Source organism: Channa argus, chromosome 19, assembly GCF_033026475.1.
Source record: "Channa argus isolate prfri chromosome 19, Channa argus male v1.0, whole genome shotgun sequence".
Lineage (NCBI taxonomy): Eukaryota > Metazoa > Chordata > Actinopteri > Anabantiformes > Channidae > Channa > Channa argus.
Window position 1 is genome coordinate 7692714 of NC_090215.1, and position 16329 is coordinate 7709042.

The window sequence follows — 16329 nt, forward strand, 5'->3', positions numbered from 1 at the left end:
CTCCTCCCCGCTAGCAGGCGCTGTTCGTTGCGAGCAGACGGACAGTGAACATCCTGGCAGCTGCAGCTCCCTTTAACTCAGCTCACATGCGATCCTGGCCGGTTCTGTCCGCGTGCTGACATTTGGAGCATGAACAGGAGCAGGCAGAACTCACATCTGACAGATTTGCCTCTTGACATTTTCCTACGTATTACGACTGTTTCCAAGTGATTTCTTTACACAGTAACGGAATTGCTGTCAACATGACAGAGAAACTTGAGGAGATACTTGTGCAGCTTACGCAGCCTGACAATGCAGTTATACAGCAGGTAACATTACAACTAGCTTTGTCAAAAGTTAGTTCTAAATAAGTAAAAAAGCGGGAGTATTGGCTTTAAAGCTAATGTTAGCTCATTTGCCAGCTGGTAATGTGTAGCCATCGTTAGACAGCTGTCAAATAACTAACGTTCATGGTTTTCGACTAGCACCACTGTGTTACACTTTTGTATTTGCAGTCAGCTAGTGTAACTTTACTAAGTGTAAAATTAAGGATTGTGTTATTTGACTTAGTGCTACTGTTCCACTCAATCCACCGTTGACGGTGGCAGCAGGTCTTAACTTAGTATGATCTCTGTTTTCCCCTTTTAGGCCACAGCCCAGCTCAAACAGATGTTCAAAGACCCAGCCATCATTCCTGCATTGTGTGCGGTCATGAGTGGCTCCCAAAACCCCCAGGTATTGTGTATGTGTGAGTCAATTTAATCCTGTATTATTTCCACAATGGCTGTGTATGTGAGGGTGAGGGGTGAGCAGTGATGGAGAATACAAAGCCTTTCTAAGCAATAAATCTGTCTGAAACAACTGGTGAAAACGTTTCTCTGGTTTGAAGCATTTGACACAGTGAAAAATGGTGACTTCTGTTGGCTAAATCATTGATATTGGAGATATATGACTGACATAGATCAGAAGCTATTAAACAGTTAGAATACAGGTGCTCTTAATGTTTTTATAATTGGTATTCTGATCAATCAGTCTCGCAAAACTGACTACTGAGCAATAGTAAGATGTAAATGTAAGCTAGTATCAAAATGAGTGCAGCATGTCTATGTAAAGTTTAAATTGGGATACTCGCAGGATTTTTTTTTTATGTGTGTTGGCTTTGGCATCAAAATGTCTCTTTGTCATGCCTTGAAAGGTCTATAGTGTGTGCAGAAATCGGTTTTAAGCATAAAATCGTGCCTTAAAAAGTGCGCATGAATCGTTTTTTGAAGGCACTGTATCACCAGTGATGGGTTTCAGCTCTTGGCGCTTGTATGCTTTTACCAAAAAATCTTCCTCATTTCACTGCTTACCTGTAGATTCGTCAGTCAGCTGCAGTGATGCTGAGGCTGAGAGTGAAAAAACACTGGAAGAAGATTACCCCTAACGACAGAGAGAGGTTTGCCCGTTACTTTTAAATGAAGATTTTCACAATGTTGCAATACTATACAAAGTTGTTATAATTGAAATTAAGTTAAAGATAAGTTGTAATTGTGATATTTTCCTTTATTCACACAGCCTTAAGGCAGTTGTATTGCAGGCCTTCATGCAAGAAACAGAGTAAGCAATTCAGTTTATGAAATAATAACTTAAATTACATATGTCCCCCAGTTGAACATCACATGTTAGCTGTACATATTTAAAATGTTATAAACATATTAGACTGATTTCTTGTTTATGTATCTATATTTTGCAGCCATACAGTGCAACATTCCCTCTCCCAGCTGTGTGCAATAATGGTTAAACATGAGACACCAGATCGCTGGCCTGCCCTGTTGCAGCTTCTCAACCAGTCTACCAACAGCAGCAGCCCTCACGACAGACAGGTACAGAGCTGGTGGAACAGCTAGCATTTTAGTTAAGACTTATTTCTTTGCCAATTTTACTTTATTTTTGCTTTATTTCATCCAAATCTCTAATCATCTGTGAATTAATTTCTAACATGTGGTCACAGACTGGTGTGTGTGAGGGAGTGAGTTGAGTTACAATTTTTGATTAAGTGATTTTATGGTAGTCATTGAGGTAATTCAGTCTCTCAGTGGATTGTACCACCATCCTATAGAACTTTAAAACCTGATGAATCTTTTGTTTTAACAGGTTGGCCTCCTGCTGCTAAACAAGGTGGTGGAATCCAACCCTGAACCTTTCAAAGCTCACTATTGCCAGCTCCTGCAACTGTTTAGTTCAGTGCTGCAGGACCATAACAACCCGACTGCCCTGTACTACTGCATTCTCACCCTCACAGCCATAACTGCATACACTGGCTCAGAAGAGATGGTGAGAACAAAGTTTTAGAAAGAACCCTATAGAGATAAAAACCAGTACAGATTAGATGTGCCATGCACTACCTATTAATACAATAAAAAAACAGCTACAATCCTAAATTTGATTTAAAATATGATCATTTTGGGCATCTAGAAAAACACTTTATATGGCTGCAGTGACATTTTGCTGCCTTGCAGAATCAGATGCGTTCTATCATCCCAAGACTGATTGCCGCTTTGAAACCCCTCATCCTGAAAGATCAGGTAAATTGTGATATGTGAGACATTTAAATAGTAAATGGTGAATAGTTTATTTTTATATTGTGCTTCTATCCAGAGTGCATTGCAGTTTTCTTTTTGTTTAGTTTTTTTTAATTCACCCAGACATTTTTCCAAGTGTTTCTGCCGATGATAAAGTGCATTTAAGAGTACACATTATGCAGACCTGTTAAATGACTTGGTGTGTCCTTGTTAATCCACAGGACCAAGCCAGTGAGGCCATGGAGGTTTTTATTGAGCTCATGGAGAGCGAGGTGTCCATCATTGTCCCTCATGTTGCTGACATTGTCCGCTTTTGCTTAGAGGTAGGAGCTGAATATCTGATTTACATCTTTCTTTTCTATTTCTGCATTTTGCACGCAATTAATGCTGTTTTAACAATCAATTTTCTATGTCAGGTGGGCAGTGACGTCAGTCTGAGTGACTCTCTGCGGGTGAAAGCTCTCTCATGCATCACCTTTCTTATCAAATTGAAGAGCAAAGTAAAGTCACACTCCTTGTACTATAATGTTGGCTCATAAACATTGATTAAATAAAAAAAACTAAAGCTGTATCGTTTTCTCTCTTCTGTAGACTGTGCTAAAGCAAAAGCTACTGAACCCCATCCTACAGGCAATATTCCCCATTCTGACTGCAGCTCCACCACCTGGTGAGCAGGACCCAGAGGATGAGGAGGACGACAATGTAGATGGCACAGACAATGACAATCCCAAACACTGTGCTGCTCAGGTTGGGACAATTTGTTTAACACTTTTGTAACAAAGTGTAGAACAGCTTTAGTAGAAAATGATACTTAACACTTAGTCATTTTAAATGTATTATTTATTCACTGTTTGTTTAATACTCATGTATTAATTCAATGTATTTTTGTATTTTCAAATGTATTTTTTTTTAGATTATTGATACTATGGCACTTCATATGCCCCCTGAGAAGCTCTTTCAGCAGTTGGTGAGTCATTGTTATGTTATGGTCTTTTTCAGTTTCTTTGTGTGTAATTTTTTTAATGTGAATTGTGTATGTTTGTGCTCTGGGTTGGGTGTTACTTGTTAGGGGTTTCTCATAACTTCACAAAGTATTCAAATTGAATATGTTGTCATATGCATTAGATGCCTTTCACCCAAGCCTGCTTTGCCAGTGAAAACCCTTATCAAAAGAAGGGGGGTCTTATGTGTCTTGCTGTGCTGGCTGAAGGATGTGCCGATCACATACGCACAAAGTATGTCTAGTAACGTCTTTCTCTTGCACTCATTTATTAATCTTGGAGAATTCACATTTCATATGAGGTCTTTGGCTGACGGGTAAAAATGACCAACACTTGAGTGAATTTAAATTTGTCTGTACGTGTTTTTAGACTGTTGTCCTCAATGCTGCAAACAGTGTGCCGGCATCTTTCTGACAGCAATCAGGTGGTCCGCAGTGCTAGCCTCTTTGCCCTGGGACAGTTTTCTGAACATTTACAGGTGAGTTGGGACATCACAAAACATACACAACAGTACATATGGTGTTTAGATTCAAGTATTACATCTTTCAATGCAGCATGTTTGTGGCTAAAAATAGCTTTTTTTAAAATGTAGCTTTAATAATGTAGCATTTTTTTTGAACTTCTGATTTCTATTGGTCTCTTCTGCCCTTCTGCTTTCTAGCCTGAAGTCAGCAAGTACTGTGCAGAGTTGATGCCTTTGTTGTTGGGATACCTGTCGTCCTTGAACGAGGCCAAGGCTGGCCACATCACCAAGGCCTTCTATGCTCTGGAGAACTTTATGGAGAACCTAGGTACAGTATTGTTCAAAATAATAGCAGTACAATGTGACTAACCAGAAGAATCCAGGTTTTTAGTATATTTTTTTATTGCTACGTGGCAAACAAGTTACCAGTAGGTGCAGTAGATTCTCAGAAAACAAACAAGACCCAGCATTCGTGATATGCACGCTCTTAACTGTGCAAGTGGGCAATTAGTTTAAAGGGGTCTGTTCAAAAAAACAGCAGTGTCTGCCGTTCACTGTACAAACTCAAAACTATTTTGTACAAATGTTTTTGTTTCTAGGATTTAGCATCCTGTGAATCACTAAACTAATATTTAGTTGTATGACCACAGTTTTTTAAAACTGCTTCACATCTGTTTGGCATAGAGTCAACCAACTTGTGGCACCTCTCAGCTGTTATTCCACTCCATGATTCTTTAACAACATTCCACAATTCATTTACATTTCTTGGTTTTGCTTCAGAAAAAGCATTTTTGATATCACCCAACAAGTTCTTGATTGGATTAAGGTCCGGGGATTTGGCTGGCCACTCCATAACATTCATTTTGTTGGTTTGGAATCTTTGCTCGTTTCCTAGTGTGTTTGGGGTCGTTGTCTTGTTGAAACCACCATTTCAAGAGCATGTCCTCTTCAGCATAAGGCAACATGACCTCTTCAAGTATTTGGACAAATGCAAACTGATCCATGATCCCTGGTATGCGATAAATAGGCCCAACACCATAGTAGGAGAAACATGCCCTTATCATGATGCTTGCACCACCACGCTTCACTGTCTTTACTGTGTAATGTAGCTTGAATTCAGAGTTTGGGGGTTGTCTCACAAACTGTCTGTGGCCCTTGGACCCAAAACGAACAATTTTACTGTCATCAGTCCACAAAATGTTCCTCCATTTCTCTTTAAGCCAATTGATGTGTTCTTTGGCAAATTGTAACCTCTTCTGCACATGGCTTTTTTTTTAACAGAGGGACTTTGTGGGGGATTCTTGAAAATAGATTAGCTTCACACAGACGTCTTCTAACTGTCACAGTACTTACAGGTAACTCCAGACTGTCTTTGATCATCCTGGAGCTGATCATTGGCTGAGCCATTCTGGTTATTCTTCCATCCATTTTGATGGTTGTCTTCCGTTTTCTTCCACGTCTCTGTGGTTTTGCTCTCCATTTTAAGGCATTGGAGATCATTTTAGCTGAACAGCCTATAATTTCCTGCAGCTCTTTCTAGGTTTTCCCCTCTACAATCAACTTTTTAATCAAAGTACGCTGTTCTGCTGAACAATGTCTTGAATGACCCATTTTCTTCAGGCTTTCAAATGCATGTTCAACAAGTGCTGGCTTCATCATCAAATAGAGGCCACCTGATTCACACCTGTTTTTTATTTTGTTTTTTTTTTTCACAAAAATGATGACCTCAGTGACTGAATGCCACACTGCTACTTTTTTGAACAGACCCCTTTCAACTAATTGCCCAATTGCACAGTTACGAGCGTGCATATCATGAATGCTGGGTCTTGTTTGTTTTCTGAGAATCTACTGCAACTACTGGTAACTTTTTTGCCACGTAGCAATACAAAATATACTAAAAACCTGGATTATTCTGGTTAGTCACATTGTACTGCTATTATTTTAAACATTACTGTAAGTTAAATTAGTGTTATTGTGATACATTCCATAATGCCCGGACACAAGCTTCCCTGGCATTAATTTAAGACCCCATGCTTTCCAATGACAAAATAAATTTCCCCCATATGAACAGGGTCTGATATTGAGCCATATCTGCCAACCCTGATGGACACTATGCTGTCAGCCCTCAACAACACGGAAAACCTTAAAATTAAAGAGCTCGCTGTATCTGCAATAGGTGCCATAGGTAAGAAGCTGTCATTTTTCAAAACATTTGCCCAAGAAAAAAAGGCATCAGTTGTTGATTATAGGGGTAGCATGGAGCGGGGTATGTGATAAGTTGAAAGAAAGGGCAGTTCTACATTATAGCTGAACAACATACATGTGAATTCTGACTAAAGGAGTGTCAGTCATTGTTTAGAAGGGCCATTATTAATTTACTGACTATCTATAGATCTACAGTGAAATAGCTGGTAAACCAAAATATTGTTACTGCTTGGATAAAACTGAAATGACACAGGGTTTATTGGGAATCACTGTCTTGTCAGCAAATGCTGCCAAGGAGCTCCTGGTTCCCTATTTCAGTCCAGTTATTGAAAGCCTGAAGGGCTTCTTGACCACCACCACAGAGGAAATGAGATCCCTGCAAATTCAGTCCTTGGGTACGTATACCCTCAAATTGTATATCTAACGTAAAAGGATGTGAATAAAAGGATGTGTGTTGATGGCATTTTGTCATTCTGTCAGATACTCTGTCTGTGCTTGCCCGTACCATTGGCAAAGATGCTATCAGCCCACTTGCTGCAGAGTGTGTTCAGTTGGGTTTAAACCTCACTGACACCATTGATGATCCCGACCTGAGGCGCTGCACGTAAGTTAACTCTTTTTTTTTTTTTCTTTCTGTTGTCTTCAGTCGCACAGTCATAGCAAACACATCTTGTTTGATCAGAGCATAAACAAAATGAGGAATATTGAATGTGCAAAATAATTTTTAACAACATACTTGAAATGTCCTTATTGCATATCCCCGACCCCCCGTTATTTTCATAAATAATGGTATAGAATGAACATGAGTCCACTTTTCAGTAACCTCTTTTTTGACTTATCTCTGTCATTCCCTCTCTCAGGTACAGTCTTTATTCTGCTGTCTCCACAGTCAGCCCTGATTGCTTGACTCCTCATCTTACCGCCATTACAACGGTCATGCTACTGGCCCTGAAATCCAATGAGGGCATCACGGTAGACAATATGCAAACTACCAACTTAAAGTTGCAGTATAGATTATGTATGCTACAACACAGTGTTTACTTGACATGCTCCTGTTTCTCCTGTTCAGGCACACCTTGAAGAAGACAAGACATTCGTCCTACTCGATGATGACGATGACGACGATAAAGAAGAAGAAAAAGATGTTGATGATTTTCTGGAAGATGAGCCAGAGACAGATGTCCATGATGTTGCAGGGTACAGTTCACTCACACACACACACACACACTCATATGCATATTTACTACCCCTGTCGGACAGAGAATTGCTCCAACTCCATCTCATTCCACATCTTTGTATGTCTCAGATTTAGTGTTGAGAATGCCTACATAGATGAGAAAGAGGATGCCTGTGATGCCCTGGGAGAGATTGCCTTCAACACTGGGTAAGGTGCTCACAGGATTTAACCTTACCATTGCAGTGCTGTGTTATTTACTTCTACTCCAGTCTTGACTCCACTCTCAAAAAATTGTTAGGATTCTTATGTGCAATTCATTTTGTTATACATGATGAATTTTTCTGACATATGTTTTTAATACACTTACAGCTCTGTGTGTTTTTATTATTATTTTACTTTTTACTTTTATTTTTTTGTGGTAATTTTAACGTGTTTGTTGCGGTTTTCCCTGACAGTGCTGTCTTCCAGCCCTTCCTGAAATCCAGCTTCCAGCAGGTTTACGAGATGAGAGATGTGAGTCTATTTGTCTGTATTGTTCAAAGGATTAAAAAAAATTGCATTTTTGTCCTTTGCAACACTGCATGTTATGCAGTAAGTATAATCGATTATGAGTTGATTAAGAATGGGGTTCATTTGAATTTTCTGAATTTAATTCCAGTTTTGAATGTGCTGATTGAATAGAAATCCTTTTTAATGCCTTAATGATTTTTGTATGTAGTTTATACAGGAATTAAAAACATCTGTTACTTAAAAGAAGCAGCAATATAATTTTTTTAAATTTTATTTTATTTTAAATTAATTAATTTTATTAACCCTTTGCTGTAAGACAGACCTGCGTTTGCTTTTATGGAGGCTGTGTCCAAGTTCTAGGTGTAGAAGCTAAAGTCAAAGGAGCATAACGAAAATATTAATTCCAATTTATAATTCAGTGACTATTAATTAGAGCACTGATGTTATGTGTGCATGATACAGGTAATGGTAAAAGGCTGTTCCAATTGTACAGGAGGTAGACTGGGGTCTTTCTGAAGCTGTCAAAAGTATCACAACTTTTACTTTTACAGCAATTACATGATGAAGGAACAGTCAAAAGAGACAGGTGAATATAGCTAAGTTCCTTAAAGGTTCAATAAGAAATTAATGTCTTTTTCTAAAATTTTAACATTTCTTTTTCTTTTTTCCAACTTGGAACGGGACCCAAATTAGAACCAGATATTGGAACCCATCTCTTAAGTTGATGCTTTGTATTTTATTTATTTTTTTGGCCCTTTCTAGTTTCCCCACGAGGACGTCCGCAGGGCAGCATTTGGAGCCATGGGCCAGATTTGTCGAGCTCAGCACAAAGTGTGGAAGGAGAATCCTACAGAGGCCAACCATCAGGGTAGAAATCTGTATTACTGTTATTTTTAGGGAAACAGACATAGGCAGTGTTGCTTTTTGCTACACTGGAAATTAAGAATGAACAAACACAAGCCAGTTCACTTGAACGTTTTTTTTTTTATTTTTATTTTTTTTGTTCCTCCCTCAGCCCTACTGAAGCTTCTGGATGTTGTGCTTCCTTGCTTGGTGGAAACGGTTCGGACAGAGCCTGAGCGGCAGGTTGTGATGGGCATCCTAGAAGCCATGAACAATGTCATCAAAACGTGCAAGGAAGAGGTTTTCAGAAATCCTTCACGACTCAAAGAGATCAGCCATGTCATTCATGATGTTCTCAAGAAAAAGGTTAGAAAAGAGGAGACTTAGGCAGACGAAGAGACAGATAAGAATACTAGAATAGTTTCTCATAAATTACCAAAGTTGGGCTAGTAATCCTCTGCCACAGATTTACATTTCTTTTCTCTCTCCATTTAGACTGTTTGTCAGGATGGTGAGGGTGATGAAGCTGATGATGAAGACCAACAGGTCAGCTATCAAATTTAGACTAAACAATTTTTATACGGTAATTTAAAAGAGTGGGATGAACGTTGTTGTTTATGCCTTGAAGAGTAAGTGGATAGAACTTCCAGTTCCAGTTCTTCATCGTCTGTCGTATTACTCAGTGTTTTCTGTTGATGTGCTCTCTCCGTTTCAGGCAGAGTACGATGCCATGCTCCAGGAATTTGCAGGGGAGGGTATCCCCCTCTTGGCGTCTTCTGTCCCTGCAGACAGCTTTGCCCCTTTCCTCAATGACCTGCTGCCTCTCATTATGAGCAAAGCTGTGAGTTTGGCCATAAAAGTTAAACTGAAAGCTGTACTCCAGAATATTTTGTTTTCAAACAATCACCATTTGCTCTCATGTCGTAATTGTGGAATTCTTTTTAAATGCAAATGTTAAATGCTCAAGTGCAGAAAGGAGGAAACTCAATTTCAGAGAGAGCATTTGGTTGCTTGAAAATGTCCTCAACTTACAGATTCTGTAACCATTTTTTAAGAACAATGGTGCGATACTGTTGAAAATTCAGTTAAGATGTATTTTCTTCTTTTAGTCAATTCTGGGTCAGTATCAGACAGATATTTTTTTTTTTTCTTCAAAGAAATCCTCATGCACAGTAGCAGACCGCTCCTTCTCAGTGGGTACTATTGGAGAAATCCTCGAAGCTCTTGTGAACGTGTCTGGGGGCCAGAGACTAGCAGGCCGGCTGTCCAATCGTTTACTTCCTGTGTTGGTAGCTGGAGTTAAAGACAATGATCCTGAGGTTCGCAACAATAGCGTGTTCGGACTAGGATGTCTGGCTCAAGCAGCTGGACCTATTGTTGTTTCGTATCCTTCTTGCTTTCGGTGTGGCTCTGGGGCTGTGTTATTGTGGGTGGGTGGTTTTGTGTTGTCTCAGTGCTAACATCAAATACAGCTTTTCCTTAGTGGAATATGTTCCAGAGATTATCCCATGATGCTGTCTGTGTTTTCTAACTTGCTGGCAAAAGAGTCAGACCTCAGGGTGATTGACAACCTGTGTGCTGCCCTCTGCAGGATGATCATGAGTAATGTGGATGCTGTTCCACTGGAGCAGGTACTGTGCATTGACACTTTACACATCACCTGTCAAGATGGTTGTACTTTAGTTAACACAACAAGTCTTTACTGCTTGAAAGTCATCACAGGAAATTAGCTACAAATTCAACGGCAACAAAGGTCAGGTTGAGCAGGATGTTCAGGAGATCACATGCTGTGCTCTTCCACAGGTTGTGCCTGCTCTGGTGGCTCATCTTCCCCTTAAAGAAGACATGGAGGAGAACAAGACTGTGTTCAAATGCCTGTCAATGTTATACACACAAAGTCCTACTCTGGTACAGTACATAGCCCATTACTATTCATGTTGTCAGCACATAGGTTTCTTAAGATCAAACTTCTTTTCAGCTGTTTTCTTTCAGGGGTCCCCACAGCAAATCATGTGTCTCCATCTAACTCTGTCCTCTGCATCCTCTTCTCTCACACCAACTAACTTCATGTCCTCTCTCACTACATCCATAAATCTCCTCTTTGGTCTTCCTCTAGACCTCCTCCCTGGCAGCTCCAACCTCAGCATCTTTCTGCCAATATATTCACAGTTTCTCCTCTGAACATGTCCAAACCACCTCAATCTGGCCTCTCTGACTTTATCTCCAACACATCTAACATGAACTGTCCCTCTGATGTCCTCATTCCTGATCCTGTCCATCCTCGTTACTCCCAAAGAGAACTTCAACATCTTAAGCTCTGCTACCTCCAGCTCTGCCTGCTGTCTTTTCTTCAGTACCACTGTCTCTAAGCCGAACAGCATCTCTGGTCTCACCACCGTCTTGAACACCTTTCCTTTCATTCTCTCTGATACTCTTTTAACTGATACTCTTTTTAGCCTCTTGAGGACATAAATGGTAATATTTTTCAAGAACTACTTGCTAAATTGTTAAGTTTAAAATAACTTCATGGTACGTATTCATCACACATATCTTTACAGTATTTTATTACATGATCTCTTCATGCCTGAAAGGTTCTTTTCACTACAGTTTGCTAGAACACTTCCTATTAAAACAAACAAATTGCTGAGATCCCCACAGTATATTTTGTTTTGTACAAACATCAATCTTTCATTTCACTTTTTAATGAAATCTTTTACATAATATATTACTGTAGTCCTTTGACATTACACATACAGTGTGCATTTTATGATCTCTAGTGACAGTGCTGTATTGGTGTTAAACAGTCAGTCAATTTAGCTAATACAAAAAAAAAAATGGCAAGATGAAGCACGTTAGATTCGGAGCAATTGAATATCACATGCTTTGGCAGCAGTGCTAAAATTAGCTGGATCTGAAACAGTCACATGTGCATGTGGTTCATGTTCTGGGACACTAGTACGAGGTTTTAACCTTCCATTTTTAAAATTTCTTTTTTTCAGATTGTGAAGCTGATGAAGCCCATCATTGCTGCTTCTAGTCATGTCCTGGGCAACAAGAATGTTAGTCAAGGTGAATGCAGAACACTGCTACATTTAGGATTTCTTTGGAATGAGCCAACAGCTTGTACATAATACACTGAAAAAGTCACTAATGAACTGAACCCACATTTTTAGGCCATTTGCCATCAAAGGTTTTAAACACATTACACATAGTTAATACTTTTCTCCATCATTCCACTTATTAACCAATCAGGAACGGCAGACTCTGCACAGTATTTTACAGTATTCCATTGTAGTAACTTTTCTTCAGTGTTTTTTTTTCGTTCGTCCCTAAAGTTTTTTGTCTCTTGTTTACAGAAAACCAGAAGACTTTGGCCATGCTGGTCAAAGAATTAGCCCAGCACCACTTGCCTGACTTTCAAGCAGCTGTTGGCTCACTTCCTGCAGACCAGCAGGCCAAGCTCAGTGCAGCCATCTCTGCCTTGTAGCCAACACACCTAGTTCCACCAGTGAATACAAAAAAAATACATTTTTATACTATTTCTTTGCATTGTTCCCCCCACAATGATTTCTCCATAGCACTTCAAACTGTCCTCTCTAGTTATTACATTCAGCAGTTATACTTCTGAGTATTAATTTTTAATTTATTTACTTACATGCATGCTGTGTTTAAGTTGTAGTATTTTATAAATTCAGGTTACCATCCTCTGTTTATTTAGTTTTTAGTTAGTCCTGAAATGGGGGCGGCTATAGCTCAGTTGGTAAGGCAGTCATCCACAGACCAAAGGGTCAGGGTCCCTGATCCGTCTATATGTCGAAGTGTCTCTTGGCAAGACACTGAACCCTAGCAGCCCATTCTCATCCCCACACATATCTTTACAATATTTTCCTACACAATAAAATACGGTCCGAGCCCGGTAGAAATTGGGGAGGGTAAAATGTGCCAAATCAACATGCTGTGTCGACCCTGAACTCACAGGATAAGCTGAAAGCACATGCTGAAATGCTACTATTAATCCCCTTTTGCCACTTTCTTATGACTTGTTATTTGAACGTGAAGCAATGAATTGGAACTCCTGCTAATTATAGGTTAGATCCCTGGCTCCTCCTGGAGCAAGACACTGAACCCCAGCTTAGTTGCTACCAGTGAGTGTTGGCCGGCTGCATAGCAGCTCCCCAATCGGTGGAGACCATTTACCATTTAGAACAGCCTCACTGAGAGATTTACCTGCTGCTTACAAAGGCATTTCTCTAATGGGCAAACACCAAAGCTTCTGAACTCATATGAACTCTTCAGTACAGCAGTGTGAACCAGAGCTAACTGTCTAAATGGATTTATTAAACAAACTGTCCACACAGCAGTTATTAGAAAGACACGGCACTTTGTTTACCATCAGTACACTTGACTTGTGATTGAATGCAACAAAACTTCGTCTATCCGTTTCCTTTAACATACAATTGACAAGTGCAAAGAATTTTTTTTTTTTAACAAATGCTACAACAATTGAACATGGGGCTTTCGATCCTGGCAAGTTTAACTGTGCAGTTAATGCTTTTTAAATATTAACCAAATGGCTAGCTTGTTGAGTTCTATTAAATTGTACTCTGTTTTGGATGATTGATGATTGATTCCTTATTGCTTCTCAGATCTTCCTTTGTTCGTGAGCCTCAGTACAGTCAGGCTGCTGGCTTTCTGTGTCCAGTGCCATTGTGATCTGTGCTGTTGCCAGTCCATTGTCCCCTGACACAAACAGAAGAACGCACATTTGTTAGTGGTCTTATTATTATTCAAGAGCAGAGGAACAAACGCTTAACATTCAGTGCAGCTTTGTGGTGGTTGGTAAATCTCTTGCAGCACTGTCTTACTATTGAATTTGTGAAAATATGTTGCTGTCTGTCATCTAAAATCCAGCCCTGTACAAAAGTCTGTAATTCTTTGTTTTAACAACAGAAGCAACTAGCAAGAAAAAATAACCAGTGCGACAAGTAGCCCAGCATTTCAAAAAAACTTGCTAGTGCTGAAGCCCCTGGTTTTATTTAGTATCAGGATGATCTAATTTCAGTGCCTGGCACACCACTGTGGTCCACATCGGGCTTGACAGTTTTCTGAGAGCTCTGCATTTTATGGTAATAAGCACAGTGAGCCAACTGCTGACGTATAATAAACAGTCAGAATCCAGAAAACCCAGCAAATAAGAGTGACAGCAACAAGTTATATATGAGGCTGCACACAAGTCAAACAACGCAGTGTTTTGTTTTTTAATACCAAAGTAATTTAAACTCTTTCTTTACCCATATATCTTTGTTTCCACGGCTGGATATTCATTCCAGTGCGGCAAAAGGAGCGGTCAGTGTGCGCCTCAGTGCTGTACAGAACCTCCTGGAGCTGTTTATCTCCAGGCCTCTGGGCTTTTACTCGCACCTGTAATTAGAAGTGATGCTAGTGTCTTTTTGTTTCTATGCTTTATACATGCTTTTGTTTTGCTTGCATGCTTTTGACATGTATTTGCAGAGACTGCAAATACATTTGACGTTTCTTTTGTTTCCGGTCATTTTAAAATCCTACCTCTAGGATGGTGATCTCCTTCTCCTTCAGCTTCCCTGCTTTGTTCTTCACCTGCGTCTTCTTAGTGTCAACCCACACCACCCTCTCCTTCACCTGGGATCTGAACACACAAACACATTAGTTAATAAATCCATTAAAAAATGCTCTTTAAACAGCTCTCATGCAGAGAGCAGACTCACTCTTGGATGCCCAGGTCGGCCAGTGTCGTGTCCAGGAAGGGGAAGGGTTGGTGTGCCGGGTCAGGCTGCAGCTGAATGGGCAGTGTCATCGACATAGGGAGCTCCCACTCTAGCTCAACACGCACCATCTTGCCGTGTGGCCTGGGGGACTGACTCCCTGCTCGGCTGTTTGGTCTTCTGTTGGCCTCTCCCTCCTCTGACAAGCTTTTTGTCTTTTCTGCCGCCAGCTTGACTTTCTAACCAGTATCTCAGAAAAAAAAAGTAAAGTGTCGTCCTCTGCGTTCTTTATGTGATCTTTGAGTTATCTCTATGACTGATTCTCAGTATCTGCACCTTTTATTTCCAGCGGGTTCCTGATTCAGGGCGGGTATCTTTGCAGATAATGCCTGGTCTGCTCTTCTGCTCTTGGAGACTGATGATTCAGAGCTCTGCTTCTTCAAATAACAGCCTCTGGAAGGAATGAGTGTGTGTGTCTGTGTGTGTGTGTGTTTTAACGCATACATATTTGTTCTCTCCCCTTCTGGCTGATATAAGCAGCCCGTTTGCATGTGTGTAATGTGTCAGTCAGATGTTAGGTTTATTAGACTGTCAGGGAGGTGATGGATGGATGGATGGTGATGGTGTGAGCCAACCAGACTGAGGTCAAGTGTTAGTTCATTGTTTTTCTTGTACTGTAATGTGAATTGTCCTTAGGTATTTGGGGTCATTGAGTAAATAACAAAAGTGAAATTTTATTACTTAGAATTGATGATTAGATTTTAAATACAACAGTAAGTCATAAGTTCACTTTGGGTTCAGCAACAGGTTTATGTGTAATGAGGCTCTACCCCACCGTATCTATACCTCATCACTCCCGTACAACCTCTCAGACAGCTCAGGTCAACAGGAGGTTGGCATATGTGCTGTTTGCATTACATTGTCACATTTTTAGCTTTTTCAAAAATGTTATTGGCTGTGAGGACATGATTGTGTTGTCCTGTAACTAACAGCAGGGATATTTTCCTATAAAATAAACACTGGACCCAGAATGTGAGTCCAGTGTGTCACATTCCATGGTCAGGGACAATAAATCTAATCTGTATCACGGTTTTACGTCAGCGCTGAAAAGGGATACAGATGATTTAAGCATTTGAAAATGTAGAGACAAACTGATTAGCTTTTTCCTGCTAACTTAACCTACTATACCAATTTTTTTTTTTTACATTAAAAATAATTGTGTTCCTCTCAGATTTAATATTACAGCTTTTAGCATCCATCAGGTTGTTTTATTTCCCTGTCCAGAACTTGACAGTGGGAGTGTCACCAGTGGAGTTTTTAGCCACGCTAACAAAGCTGTTATCTGCTCTCCCAGTGCTGTGCTGCTGTGTCTGTGAACACACTGAAGCCACAGCAGTGGGGAGCCAATGCTCTTTGAGGGCTGCAGCCCTGCTTGTCTTCCAACCTGCCCACTGCTGATCACTGAATCAGGTGTGTTTAGTCAATAAGAAGGTGGAAGAGCAGTAGGTAGGGAAGGGATACTTGGAAAAGAACCAGGGCTGCAGCCCTTCAGAAAAATGTGTTCCTCACCCGAAATGCCCACCAAATAAATGCATCACAAGAAGAATCCACAAAATTATTATTCCTGCTCTGACTGCAGCACTGCAGCAAGGTGCCAAATATATTTGGTCCTACGTACACATTCACACAGCAACAGCATGTATAACTAGCAAACACTTTAATTTTGTGGAAATCTTGGTATGAGGTCAGGCTAGAGTTTTCTGCCAACAAGGCACAATGCTGTCAAAACACATATTCATTCATTCATTCATTCATTCATGTTTATATTTTGTTGAGTTACAAGCTT

At 40.1% G+C, this 16329-nt stretch overlaps 2 protein-coding genes across 3 annotated transcripts; one reads left to right on the top strand and one right to left on the bottom strand.

Annotated features, from left to right (window-relative positions):
• Positions 1-59: 59 nt before the first annotated feature.
• Positions 60-13359, top strand: ipo4 (importin 4). Of its 2 annotated transcripts, XM_067486433.1 has the most exons (30): positions 60-308; positions 628-714; positions 1338-1417; positions 1537-1578; positions 1715-1844; positions 2116-2295; positions 2481-2546; positions 2765-2866; positions 2960-3043; positions 3135-3290; positions 3457-3510; positions 3669-3778; positions 3914-4022; positions 4206-4335; positions 6079-6192; positions 6494-6607; positions 6693-6816; positions 7073-7184; positions 7282-7409; positions 7519-7596; positions 7845-7902; positions 8662-8767; positions 8915-9108; positions 9238-9288; positions 9458-9583; positions 9900-10126; positions 10241-10373; positions 10546-10650; positions 11742-11811; positions 12099-13359. In XM_067486433.1, exons 1-30 carry the CDS (start codon positions 243-245, stop codon positions 12227-12229), a joined length of 3267 nt encoding a protein of 1088 aa, XP_067342534.1. In that variant the 5' UTR covers positions 60-242; the 3' UTR covers positions 12230-13359. The 2 variants fall into 2 exon arrangements, with proteins under 2 accessions (XP_067342534.1, XP_067342535.1); XM_067486434.1 differs by lacking the exon at positions 60-308 and having other exon boundaries at positions 628-727.
• si:ch211-196f5.2 (uncharacterized protein LOC556372 homolog) lies at positions 13344-15328 on the bottom strand. The gene is made up of 4 exons (XM_067486442.1): positions 14487-15328; positions 14308-14407; positions 14034-14163; positions 13344-13482 (listed from the first exon to the last, which is right to left on the bottom strand). Exons 1-4 carry the CDS (start codon positions 14612-14614, stop codon positions 13385-13387), a joined length of 456 nt encoding a protein of 151 aa, XP_067342543.1. The 5' UTR covers positions 14615-15328; the 3' UTR covers positions 13344-13384.
• Between the last annotated feature and the right edge of the window lie 1001 nt (positions 15329-16329).

Coding starts and splice junctions, on each gene's coding strand:
- ipo4 (XM_067486433.1), top strand. CDS start 243: ATGACAGAGAAACTTGAGGAGATACTTGTGCAGCTTACGCAGCCTGAC. Junction 2,547..2,764: donor CCCTCATCCTGAAAGATCAG/GTAAATTGTGAT, acceptor GTTAATCCACAG/GACCAAGCCAGTGAGGCCAT. Junction 3,511..3,668: donor AGAAGCTCTTTCAGCAGTTG/GTGAGTCATTGT, acceptor CATATGCATTAG/ATGCCTTTCACCCAAGCCTG.
- si:ch211-196f5.2 (XM_067486442.1), bottom strand. CDS start 14,614: ATGGTGCGTGTTGAGCTAGAGTGGGAGCTCCCTATGTCGATGACACTG. Junction 14,408..14,486: donor GCCGACCTGGGCATCCAAGA/GTGAGTCTGCTC, acceptor TTGTGTGTTCAG/ATCCCAGGTGAAGGAGAGGG. Junction 13,483..14,033: donor GTGGAAACAAAGATATATGG/GTAAAGAAAGAG, acceptor TGTTTGTGTCAG/GGGACAATGGACTGGCAACA.